We start from the raw sequence: 13,127 nt of genomic DNA on the forward strand, positions 1-13,127 counted from the left end.
TGGTAGAAGAGTTATGGAGGTGGTAGAGGAGTTGTTGAGGTGGTAAAGGAGTTATGGAGATGGTAGAGGAGTTGTGGAGGTGGTAGAGGAGTTATGGAGGTGATGGAGGAGTTGTTGAGGTGGTAGAAGAGTTATGGAGGTGGTAGAGGAGTTGTTGAGGTGGTAGAGGAGTTGCTGAGGTGGTAGAGGAGTTATGGAGGTGGTAGAGGAGTTGCTGAGGTGGTAGAGGAGTTGTGGAGGTGGTAGAGAAGTTGTTGAGATGGTAAAGGAGTTATGGAGGTGATGGAGGAGTTGTTGAGGAGGTAGAAGAGTTATGGAGGTGGTAGAGGAGTTGTTGAGGTGGTAAAGGAGTTATGGAGATGGTAGAGGAGTTGCTGAGGCGGTAGAGGAGTTGTGAAGGTGGTAGAGGAGTTGTTAAGATGGTAGAGGAGTTATGGAGGTGATGGAGGAGTTGTTGAGGTGGTAGAAGAGTTATGGAGGTGGTAGAGGAGTTATGGAGGTGGTAGAGGAGTTGTTAAGATGGTAGAGGAGTTGCTGAGGTGGTAGAGGAGTTGTGGAGGCGGTAGAGGAGTTTTGGAGGCGGTAGAGGAGTTGCTGAGGTGGTAGAGGAGTTATGGAGGTGGTAGAGGAGTTGCTGAGGCGGTAGAGCAGTTGTGAAGGTGGTAGAGGAGTTGTTAAGATGGTAGAGGAGTTATGGAGGTGATGGAGGAGTTGTTGAGGTGGTAGAAGAGTTATGGAGGTGGTAGAGGAGTTGTTGAGGTGGTAAAGGAGTTATGGAGATGGTAGAGGAGTTGTGGAGGTGGTAGAGGAGTTATGGAGGTGATGGAGGAGTTGTTGAGGTGGTAGAAGAGTTATGGAGGTGGTAGAGGAGTTGTTGAGGTGGTAGAGGAGTTGCTGAGGTGGTAGAGGAGTTATGGAGGTGGTAGAGGAGTTGCTGAGGTGGTAGAGGAGTTGTGGAGGTGGTAGAGAAGTTGTTGAGATGGTAAAGGAGTTATGGAGGTGATGGAGGAGTTGTTGAGGAGGTAGAAGAGTTATGGAGGTGGTAGAGGAGTTGTGGAGGTGGTAAAGGAGTTATGGAGGTGGTAGAGGAGTTATGGAGGTGGTAGAGGAGTTGTGGAGGTGGTAGAGGAGTTGTTAAGATGGTAGAGGAGTTATGGAGGTGATGGAGGAGTTGTGGAGGTGGTAGAAGAGTTATGGAGGTGGTAGAGGAGTTGTTGAGGTGGTAAAGGAGTTATGGAGATGGTAGAGGAGTTGTGGAGGTGGTAGAGGAGTTATGGAGGTGATGGAGGAGTTGTTGAGGTGGTAGAAGAGTTATGGAGGTGGTAGAGGAGTTGTTGAGGTGGTAGAGGAGTTGCTGAGGTGGTAGAGGAGTTATGGAGGTGGTAGAGGAGTTGCTGAGGTGGTAGAGGAGTTGTGGAGGTGGTAGAGAAGTTGTTGAGATGGTAAAGGAGTTATGGAGGTGATGGAGGAGTTGTTGAGGTGGTAGAAGAGTTATGGAGGTGGTAGAGGAGTTGTTGAGGTGGTAAAGGAGTTATGGAGATGGTAGAGGAGTTGCTGAGGCGGTAGAGGAGTTGTGAAGGTGGTAGAGGAGTTGTTAAGATGGTAGAGGAGTTATGGAGGTGATGGAGGAGTTGTTGAGGTGGTAGAAGAGTTATGGAGGTGGTAGAGGAGTTATGGAGGTGGTAGAGGAGTTGTTAAGATGGTAGAGGAGTTGCTGAGGTGGTAGAGGAGTTGTGGAGGCGGTAGAGGAGTTTTGGAGGCGGTAGAGGAGTTGCTGAGGTGGTAGAGGAGTTATGGAGGTGGTAGAGGAGTTGCTGAGGCGGTAGAGCAGTTGTGAAGGTGGTAGAGGAGTTGTTAAGATGGTAGAGAAGTTATGGAGGTGATGGAGGAGTTGTTGAGGTGGTAGAAGAGTTATGGAGGTGGTAGAGGAGTTGTTGAGGTGGTAAAGGAGTTATGGAGATGGTAGAGGAGTTGTGGAGGTGGTAGAGGAGTTATGGAGGTGATGGAGGAATTGTTGAGGTGGTAGAAGAGTTATGGAGGTGGTAGAGGAGTTGTTGAGGTGGTAGAGGAGTTGCTGAGGTGGTAGAGGAGTTATGGAGGTGGTAGAGGAGTTGCTGAGGTGGTAGAGGAGTTGTGGAGGTGGTAGAGAAGTTGTTGAGATGGTAAAGGAGTTATGGAGGTGATGGAGGAGTTGTTGAGGAGGTAGAAGAGTTATGGAGGTGGTAGAGGAGTTGTGGAGGTGGTAAAAGAGTTATGGAGGTGGTAGAGGAGTTATGGAGGTAGTAGAGGAGTTGTGGAGGTGGTAGAGGAGTTGTTAAGATGGTAGAGGAGTTATGGAGGTGATGGAGGAGTTGTGGAGGTGGTAGAAGAGTTATGGAGGTGGTAGAGGAGTTGTTGAGGTGGTAAAGGAGTTATGGAGATGGTAGAGGAGTTGTGGAGGTGGTAGAGGAGTTATGGAGGTGATGGAGGAGTTGTTGAGGTGGTAGAAGAGTTATGGAGGTGGTAGAGGAGTTGTTGAGGTGGTAGAGGAGTTGCTGAGGTGGTAGAGGAGTTATGGAGGTGGTAGAGGAGTTGCTGAGGTGGTAGAGGAGTTGTGGAGGTGGTAGAGAAGTTGTTGAGATGGTAAAGGAGTTATGGAGGTGATGGAGGAGTTGTTGAGGTGGTAGAAGAGTTATGGAGGTGGTAGAGGAGTTGTTGAGGTGGTAAAGGAGTTATGGAGATGGTAGAGGAGTTGCTGAGGCGGTAGAGGAGTTGTGAAGGTGGTAGAGGAGTTGTTAAGATGGTAGAGGAGTTATGGAGGTGATGGAGGAGTTGTTGAGGTGGTAGAAGAGTTATGGAGGTGGTAGAGGAGTTATGGAGGTGGTAGAGGAGTTGTTAAGATGGTAGAGGAGTTGCTGAGGTGGTAGAGGAGTTGTGGAGGCGGTAGAGGAGTTTTGGAGGCGGTAGAGGAGTTGCTGAGGTGGTAGAGGAGTTATGGAGGTGGTAGAGGAGTTGCTGAGGCGGTAGAGCAGTTGTGAAGGTGGTAGAGGAGTTGTTAAGATGGTAGAGGAGTTATGGAGGTGATGGAGGAGTTGTTGAGGTGGTAGAAGAGTTATGGAGGTGGTAGAGGAGTTGTTGAGGTGGTAAAGGAGTTATGGAGATGGTAGAGGAGTTGTGGAGGTGGTAGAGGAGTTATGGAGGTGATGGAGGAGTTGTTGAGGTGGTAGAAGAGTTATGGAGGTGGTAGAGGAGTTGTTGAGGTGGTAGAGGAGTTGCTGAGGTGGTAGAGGAGTTATGGAGGTGGTAGAGGAGTTGCTGAGGTGGTAGAGGAGTTGTGGAGGTGGTAGAGAAGTTGTTGAGATGGTAAAGGAGTTATGGAGGTGATGGAGGAGTTGTTGAGGAGGTAGAAGAGTTATGGAGGTGGTAGAGGAGTTGTGGAGGTGGTAAAGGAGTTATGGAGGTGGTAGAGGAGTTATGGAGGTGGTAGAGGAGTTGTGGAGGTGGTAGAGGAGTTGTTAAGATGGTAGAGGAGTTATGGAGGTGATGGAGGAGTTGTGGAGGTGGTAGAAGAGTTATGGAGGTGGTAGAGGAGTTGTGGAGGTGGTAAAGGAGTTATGGAGGTGGTAGAGGAGTTGTGGAGGTGGTAGAGGAGTTATGGAGGTGATGGAGGAGTTGTTGAGGAGGTAGAAGAGTTATGGAGGTGGTAGAGGAGTTGTTGAGGTGGTAGAGGAGTTGCTGAGGTGGTAGAGGAGTTATGGAGGTGGTAGAGGAGTTGCTGAGGCGGTAGAGGAGTTGTGAAGGTGGTAGAGGAGTTGTTAAGATGGTAGAGGAGTTATGGAGGTGATGGAGGAGTTGTTGAGGTGGTAGAAGAGTTATGGAGGTGGTAGAGGAGTTGTTGAGGTGGTAAAGGAGTTATGGAGATGGTGGTAGAGGAGTTGTGGAGGTGGTAGAGGAGTTATGGAGGTGATGGAGGAGTTGTTGAGGTGGTAGAAGAGTTATGGAGGTGGTAGAGGAGTTATGGAGGTGATGGAGGAGTTGTGGAGGTGGTAGAAGAGTTATGGAGGTGGTAGAGGAGTTGTTGAGGTGGTAGAGGAGTTGTTGAGGTGGTAGAGGAGTTGTGGAGGTGGTAAAGGAGTTATGGAGGTGGTAGAGGAGTTGTTGAGGTGGTAGAGGAGTTGCTGAGGTGGTAAAGGAGTTTTGGAGGTGGTAGAGGAGTTGTGGAGGTGGTAAAGGAGTTATGGAGGTGGTAGAGGAGTTATGGAGGTGGTAGAGGAGTTGTGGAGGTGGTAGAGGAGTTGTTAAGATGGTAGAGGAGTTATGGAGGTGATGGAGGAGTTGTGGAGGTGGTAAAGGAGTTATGGAGGTGGTAGAGGAGTTGTGGAGGTGGTAGAGGAGTTATGGAGGTGGTAGAGGAGTTGTGGAGGTGGTAGAGGAGTTATGGAGGTGACGGAGGAGTTGTGGAGGTGGTAGAAGAGTTATGGAGGTGGTAGAGGAGTTATGGAGGTGACGGAGGAGTTGTTGAGGTGGTAGAAGAGTTATGGAGGTGATGGAGGAGTTGTGGAGGTGGTAGAAGAGTTATGGAGGTGGTAGAGGAGTTGTGGAGGTGGTAAAGGAGTTATGGAGGTGGTAGAGGAGTTGTGGAGGTGGTAGAGGAGTTATGGAGGTGATGGAGGAGTTGTTGAGGAGGTAGAAGAGTTATGGAGGTGGTAGAGGAGTTGTTGAGGTGGTAGAGGAGTTGCTGAGGTGGTAGAGGAGTTATGGAGGTGGTAGAGGAGTTGCTGAGGCGGTAGAGGAGTTGTGAAGGTGGTAGAGGAGTTGTTAAGATGGTAGAGGAGTTATGGAGGTGATGGAGGAGTTGTTGAGGTGGTAGAAGAGTTATGGAGGTGGTAGAGGAGTTGTTGAGGTGGTAAAGGAGTTATGGAGATGGTGGTAGAGGAGTTGTGGAGGTGGTAGAGGAGTTATGGAGGTGATGGAGGAGTTGTTGAGGTGGTAGAAGAGTTATGGAGGTGGTAGAGGAGTTATGGAGGTGATGGAGGAGTTGTGGAGGTGGTAGAGGAGTTGTTGAGGTGGTAGAGGAGTTGTTGAGGTGGTAGAGGAGTTGTGGAGGTGGTAAAGGAGTTATGGAGGTGGTAGAGGAGTTGTTGAGGTGGTAGAGGAGTTGCTGAGGTGGTAAAGGAGTTTTGGAGGTGGTAGAGGAGTTGTGGAGGTGGTAAAGGAGTTATGGAGGTGGTAGAGGAGTTATGGAGGTGGTAGAGGAGTTGTGGAGGTGGTAGAGGAGTTGTTAAGATGGTAGAGGAGTTATGGAGGTGATGGAGGAGTTGTGGAGGTGGTAAAGGAGTTATGGAGGTGGTAGAGGAGTTGTGGAGGTGGTAGAGGAGTTATGGAGGTGACGGAGGAGTTGTGGAGGTGGTAGAAGAGTTATGGAGGTGGTAGAGGAGTTATGGAGGTGACGGAGGAGTTGTTGAGGTGGTAGAAGAGTTATGGAGGTGGTAGAGGAGTTGTTGAGGTGGTAAAGGAGTTATGGAGGTGGTAGAGGAGTTGTGGAGGTGGTAAAGGAGTTATGGAGATGGTAGAGGAGTTGCTGAGGTGGTAGAGGAGTTGTGGAGGTGGTAAAGGAGTTATGGAGGTGGTAGAGGAGTTGCTGAGGTGGTAGAGGAGTTGTTGAGGTGGTAGAGGAGTTGTGGAGGTGGTAAAGGAGTTATGGAGGTGGTCGAGGAGTTGTTGAGGTGGTAGAGGAGTTGTTGAGGTGGTAGAGGAGTTATGGAGGTGGTAGAGGAGTTGTTGAGGTGGTAGAGGAGTTGTTGAGGTGGTAGAGGAGTTGTGGAGGTGGTAAAGGAGTTATGGAGGTGGTCGAGGAGTTGTTGAGGTGGTAGAGGAGTTGTTGAGGTGGTAGAGGAGTTGTTGAGGTGGTAGAGGAGTTGTGGAGGTGGTAGAGGAGGTGTTAAATACAGGAAGCGGAGATGATCTGTAGAGGAAGTGACCTGTAGTGAAGTTTCCTGCGCACCAGAGCGAGAGACATGAAATCTCCTCGACCATGTTCGTTCTCTCCACAATACAACAACAGACCATCCTCAGAGTCCGCCTAACACACATACACACACACACACAAATAAATGAACTATTGTTATAAAATATTAGCATGTTATAATAGCTGCTTTTATTATAACCATGCTTTTATTAGCCATGGACATTCTGTGGACAGAGACAGAGAGAGAGACACAGAGAGAGAGAGACAGAGAGACAGAGAGAGAGACAGAGAGAGAGAGAGAGAGAGAGACATTGACCTTGAACTCCAGAGTGATGTGGAAGCTCTGGTACGAGTTCTTTAGGGGTTCAAATGTCATGTGAGAAAATCCGTAAAACCTCGGAAACCGGATCGACACACCTATATGGAAAACACACATCAGTCTCATGCACACACACACACACACACACACACAAACATACGCGCACACATGCACACATATACACACACACACACACACACACATGCATACACACACACGCACAAACACACACACACACAAATAAAAGAATTATTGTAATAAAACATTAGCATGTTGGTTCCTCAGCATGTTAGCATGTCACCTTCGGAGCAGAGGTCTCCATGGCGACCAAGGTTGCAGTGACATCGTGATCCTCCACTGTTGTAGTCGTTACTGCAGAAACTGTTGTGGGGGCACACCGTCTCCTCACACGACACATCGTATACACGAGGCTCCACCCCCTTCCAGGATGTGACTATAGGGCTGGTAGTGGGAAGGGCTGTTGTAGAAAGGGTGGGGCTTGTGCTAGGTGCAGCAGTGGTGGTGGTTAATGTCCAAACTCTACTGACTGACATGTCACTGTTCTGAAGTTCAGGTGTGTTTTTGAGTACAGGTGTGTTTTCAGGCGTGTTTTCATGGATAGGTGTGTTTTCAGGTGTATTTCTGAATACAGGTGTGTTTTCATGGGTAGGTGTGTTGTGAGGTGTGTTGTGAGATGTGTTTTTGAGGACAGGTGTGTTTTCAGGCGTGTTTTTGTGGGTAGGTGTGTTGTGAGGTGTGTTGTGAGGTGTGTTTTTGAGGACAGGTGTGTTGTGAAATATTGTCTTTCTGTAAATGATATCCCCATTAGCAGAAGCGCCACTTGGTGATCGGAGCTGAGAACGTAGGTTCTTCATGGCAGGAAATGGCATCAGCTGTAAAAATGCAAACTGGAAACATCACCTTCCTGAAGACACTTTAATACTGAGTTAAATGAAGGTGTGTTGATGTTTGAGGAAATATGCGAGTAAAAGGAGATTATCAGCGCTTTCACACAACAGGTCTGTGATTCGGTGCTAGCGCTAGCATTCGGAATAAAAAATCCACATTTCTATTGTTAATGCAAGTAAACAGTTAGTGAGTCTGATTAGTGAGTCTGATTAACATAACTCTCAGCTTACACACCACGTCTATAAAGAGGTCATCATCGGAGTCAACACCAAACCCTGCATCATCAGTGTAGAGATCCTGATCACCACTGCCCACTTCACCTGGACCTGCTACACACACACACACACACACACACAATATATTAGTGCAGAATTGTTTATCATGTTATCTGATGGTGAATTCTGGATTGTGTTTGGTTGATTAATTTTCTATAAAAGCAGCTCTGACAGTAGTGAACCGGATTGCGATGTCTGATTTCTCAGCTGTGTAACGTCGTGGATCAGACTGTAAATGTGATTATTATTATCACTGTCTCACTGATACATCACACCAAACTGATACATCAGCCCAACCCTGTGTAATTCCACTGAACACACTGTTACCCACAATTACCCTGTTAATCTGGGGGATTAGTGTGTGTGTGTGTGTGTGTGTGTGTGTGTGTGGGTGTGCGCATGCACTTTGGGGTCTTGATCCGTCTGTCTTATTAGAGGGTGGTCTTAACCCAATTTCAGCTTCCTCACACTGTGTGTGTGTGTGTTTAATCTCTGAGTAATGTAATTATTCCGCTTATGCAGGTCTGATCTGGTGATAACACGAAGGATATAGAGACACAAGGTGACTGGTCAGTGGTCTGTATGTGATTGGTCAGTGGTGTGTGTGTGTGTGTGTGTGTGTGATTGGTCAGTGGTGTGTGTGTGATTGGTCAGTGGTGTGTGTGTGTGTGTGTGTGTGTGTGTGTGTGATTGGTCAGTGGTGTGTGTGTGTGTGTGCGTGTGATTGGTCAGTGGTGTGTGTGTGGGTGTGTGTGTGATTGGTCAGTGGCATGTGTGTATGTGTGTGATTGGTCAGTGGTGTGTGTGTGTGATTGGTCAGTGGTGTGTGTGTGTGTGTGTGTGTGTGTGTGTGTGTGTGTGTGATTGGTCAGTGGTGTGTGTGTGGGTGTGTGTGTGATTGGTCAGTGGCATGTGTGTATGTGTGTGATTGGTCAGTGGTGTGTGTGTGTGTGTGTGTGTGTGTGTATGTGTGTGATTGGTCAGTGGTGTGTGTGTGTGTGATTGGTCAGTGGTGTGGTGGGCGGAGCTTACCAAGGGTGCGGGTGGGGGGGTTGACTGGACTGGGGTGACTGACACCATGCTGGTTTACAGATCTGATGATGAACTGATACTTAGTTTGCGGAATCAGACCCTTCAGAACCATCGAGTTCGACTCCACCGGCTCACGGATGACCGTCCACTCAGAGTCCATCTCTGGCCTGTCACACACACATATGTTAGCACACACACACACACACACTCTCTCTCTCTCTCTCTTTCTCTCTGTACATGTACCATAATGCTGTGCATAACTATAATTGCACTAACTATTATAGCTATGAGCTATTTTACAGTAGGTCACATCATTAACTGAACTACAGGCTAATCATCTCCATCATTAACTGAACTACAGGCTAATCATCTCCATCATTAACTGAACTACAGGCTAATCATTTCCATCATTAACTGAACTACAGGCTAATCATCTCCATCATTAACTGAACTACAGGCTAATCATCTCCATCATTAACTGAACTACAGGCTAATCATTTCCATCATTAACTGAACTACAGGCTAATCATCTCCATCATTAACTGAACTACAGGCTAATCATTTCCATCATTAACTGAACTACAGGCTAATCATCTCCATCATTAACTGAACTACAGGCTAATCATCTCCATCATTAACTGAACTACAGGCTAATCATCTCCATCATTAACTGAACTACAGGCTAATCATCTCCATCATTAACTGAACTACAGGCTAATCATCTCCATCATTAACTGAACTACAGGCTAATCATCTCCATCATTAACTGAACTACAGGCTAATCATTTCCATCATTAACTGAACTACAGGCTAATCATCTCCATCATTAACTGAACTACACGCTAATCATCTCCATCATTAACTGAACTACAGGCTAATCATTTCCATCATTAACTGAACTACAGGCTAATCATCTCCATCATTAACTGAACTACAGGCTAATCATCTCCATCATTAACTGAACTACAGGCTAATCATCTCCATCATTAACTGAACTACACGCTAATCATCTCCATCATTAACTGAACTACAGGCTAATCATCTCCATCATTAACTGAACTACAGGCTAATCATCTCCATCATTAACTGAACTACAGGCTAATCATTTCCATCATTAACTGAACTACAGGCTAATCATCTCCATCATTAACTGAACTACAGGCTAATCATCTCCATCATTAACTGAACTACAGGCTAATCATTTCCATCATTAACTGAACTACAGGCTAATCATCTCCATCATTAACTGAACTACAGGCTAATCATCTCCATCATTAACTGAACTACAGGCTAATCATCTCCATCATTAACTGAACTACAGGCTAATCATCTCCATCATTAACTGAACTACAGGCTAATCATCTCCATCATTAACTGAACTACAGGCTAATCATCTCCATCATTAACTGAACTACAGGCTAATCATCTCCATCATTAACTGAACTACAGGCTAATCATTTCCATCATTAACTGAACTACAGGCTAATCATCTCCATCATTAACTGAACTACAGGCTAATCATCTCCATCATTAACTGAACTACAGGCTAATCATTTCCATCATTAACTGAACTACAGGCTAATCATCTCCATCATTAACTGAACTACAGGCTAATCAGTTTCAGTGAAGCTCAGAGTCCCATATAAAAACCTGCTGATGTCTGTAAGCACCTGATCATCTGATCATCTGTATTGTTATATGATAAAGAATTGGGCTGAATGGGAAACTCAGTTCAGAAACAGTGTTTTATGTGGGCGTGTCTGGGATTTTTCTGCATCACCGCTACACTGCTGTCAACTTGCTGAATAAAATCCTGACAGTAAATTACGCAGAGATGGGAGGGGCTTATAACTTCCTGTGATGTCACAATTTTAACCACTGTTAACATTCTTACATCAAACAGCACAGCATTCTAACAAAGAAATACAACACACACACACACGCACACACACACACGCAGGTTACCTGATGTATGCAACCAGGAAGTGAAGCACAGGTGAGCTCCCCTGACTTTCACCCTGTTGCCATGACAATGCCAATTCCGTGTCCGACAAGGCAACCACTACAGGCCTGGTGGGAGGGGAGGGGGGCATACACACACCTGATAGACAGAAAGAGTGAGACAGACAGAAAGATAAAGAGCACAATATAGAGAATAAGACAGACAGAGAGAGAGTGAGACAGAGAGACTAATAGAGAGTGAGACAGATTTATGTATAATGATAAAGAAGAACAGTTGTGATTAATGAGTTTTGATTAAGGGGCTGGGGTGAGTGACCAGTGGGAGTGGTTTACCCTGGGAGGCGGTGCTAATGCCCCTCGGCATGCTGGGACGTCCCTGTGCGGTTCCATCATACGCTGCCACACTGACACTGTACTGAGTCCCCACGTCCAGTCCTCCAATCACCACGTCCTACACACACACACACACGCACACACACACACACACACGGTTTAAAAGGTAATATTTTTTAAGTAAGTTTATTTATTTATTGTGATTATTATTGTGATGAGTGATGAGATGTGATGATTTCTACTCACTAAACTCGGCTGTCCAGCAAATTGCCCCTGTGATAATTACAGAATAAACTGTTAGCTTATGTGTGGTGGTTAAATAAACTAAGCTAGTTAGCAGTGAAACACAGGAAAGGATAGTGAAGTGTGTTAACAAAACACACACACACACACACACAGCATAGTGAATATGTGTAATTGTGTGTGTGTGTGTGTGTGCATACAGTGAGGAGTGTGTGTGCACTCAGAGGAATGTCCAGAGTCATGGTGGGACTGACGGAACGACCGTCTCTCATCTCTGCATAGAACACCTGCAACACACACACACACACACACACACACACACGTTTAGTTAGAGTAGGTCCTGGTTTTGACCCGAGTCTGTCCTGTGAGTTTTGTGAGTGTTCTCTCTCTGTGTGTGTGTGTGTGTGTGTGTGTGTGTGTGTATACCCTGTATCCAGTGATGGTGTTGTGTCTGTGTGGGATTTTCCACTGAATTCTGAACGCTGTGCAGTTTACCGTCTGCAGCTCCAAACCCAGAGGTGCACTTAGGCGATCTGTAACACACACACAAACACACACAAAACAATAATATTAGTGAATCTTTAAAATTGTAAATCTGTAAAAATTTTACTAAATAGTACTAAATGAATCTCTAGAATGATTCAGCAAAATAATTCTATAGATAATACATGATATAGTAAAGTGAATCATTAAAACTATGTTTTCAAATAAATTTATAATATATTAAAATAATTTGCAAAGTGATTCTGTAGAAACAATAAATTGATGAAATGATTCCGTAAAAGATGTGGGTTTTTTTCAGCAATGTCGATTCAGCAAAATTATTCAGTATGAACATACTGTAAATGCAGTGATTCGGTAAAATGATTCTGTAAAACTAATCATAATGATTCAGTGAAAAGTGTGAGTGTTAGTGATTCATTTAAACGATTCACTACGAGAAGTGTGGTCACTCACCTGTCCTCCTGTTGATCGTGTGTCTTCTACAGACTGTCTGATCAAACACACACACCAGCACACACACCAACACACTCATCAGCACGACAGGCGTCTGACACACACTCATCATTTCAACACCTGTAACACTGAGTTATAAAGTTTTAACACTGCTCGACTAACACTGCGTCCTATAGAGGTCTTAGTCCGTGTCTGTGTGTGTGTGTGCATGTGTGTGTGTGTGTGCGTGTTAAGAGGATCAGGGGTTTATCTCTGCAGACTGGATGGTCTCTCAGACTGATATAGCAACACAGAGAGATAGTCAGAGAAAAAGAGAGAGAGAGAGAGAGAGAGAGAGAGAGAAAAAGAGAGAGAGAGAGAGAGAGATGTAGTCAGATGAGATGAAGAGTTGAACAGTAGCTAGCTGTATCCTGAGGCTGTGACAGTTAACTGTCTCTGGCGCCACCTGTCTGTGTTAAAAATCACTGCACATGAAACACTGATAAATTACACAATCATTTCACTTTATGTTATGTACATTTTCATTAATTTAATGAGATTAATCAGCTTATTAAAGAACATCACTTTATATGTTCTGATAGAAAAGTAAAGAAATTCTGTTTCTGGTGCATCCTACTTTCTGCATCTGAGAACCTGAGACTGAGAGCATTACTGAGTCTGAGAATTATCTTATTCAAAATCTTATTCCTCACAGACAAAAACATTTCAGTGAGAATCTGAGCTGCTTGGACTCCACTCCATCTCAACAGAACATTTATAACATAAAGTATTAGGCTACTTCTATAAATTACTCAATGAATCATTTTAAATGTAAACACTGGCCTGATTCTGTTACACATCATGCACATCTGTAACACACAAGAATTAGATTTTAAATTAGATTTTAAAATGTGTATGTTGATGAAGACCACTCAGCCAGAAATTACTAAACCTGTTCACAGCACAGCTAATTCGCATTTAGCCACAAAAGTCCATTAAAGGCAAAGCTCACAGAGAGCCGAAAATAACAAAATGGCGACTGTACAGTGAAAGATACGAGCGGCATGTTCTAAACCTTCCAGTAACGCAGCTCAGCCACTGCAGTGCACCAGCTACCACATTCCTGTGTGTGAATACTTGTGAGAATAATTTACGAGTAAATGTGTTTCGT

At 45.3% G+C, this 13,127-nt stretch overlaps 1 protein-coding gene across 1 annotated transcript in view; it reads right to left on the reverse strand.

Moving 5' to 3' along the window:
• The window catches only part of LOC113525539 (pikachurin), a 20,078-nt gene extending 7,933 nt beyond the window's left edge, over window positions 1-12,145 (reverse strand). The window contains exons 1-11 of the mRNA XM_053229237.1: window positions 11,978-12,145; window positions 11,447-11,553; window positions 11,221-11,307; window positions 11,024-11,050; window positions 10,778-10,895; window positions 10,448-10,583; window positions 8,483-8,649; window positions 7,395-7,504; window positions 6,568-7,159; window positions 6,264-6,364; window positions 5,961-6,061 (exon numbers count right to left, since the gene is read on the reverse strand). Of these exons, the coding sequence (XP_053085212.1) occupies window positions 5,961-6,061; window positions 6,264-6,364; window positions 6,568-7,159; window positions 7,395-7,504; window positions 8,483-8,649; window positions 10,448-10,583; window positions 10,778-10,895; window positions 11,024-11,050; window positions 11,221-11,307; window positions 11,447-11,553; window positions 11,978-12,089 (1,658 nt within the window). The 5' untranslated portion in view covers window positions 12,090-12,145. The remainder of the gene's footprint in view (window positions 1-5,960; window positions 6,062-6,263; window positions 6,365-6,567; window positions 7,160-7,394; window positions 7,505-8,482; window positions 8,650-10,447; window positions 10,584-10,777; window positions 10,896-11,023; window positions 11,051-11,220; window positions 11,308-11,446; window positions 11,554-11,977) is intronic.
• Window positions 12,146-13,127: the final 982 nt, after the last annotated feature.

Source organism: Pangasianodon hypophthalmus, chromosome 24, assembly GCF_027358585.1.
Source record: "Pangasianodon hypophthalmus isolate fPanHyp1 chromosome 24, fPanHyp1.pri, whole genome shotgun sequence".
NCBI lineage: Eukaryota > Metazoa > Chordata > Actinopteri > Siluriformes > Pangasiidae > Pangasianodon > Pangasianodon hypophthalmus.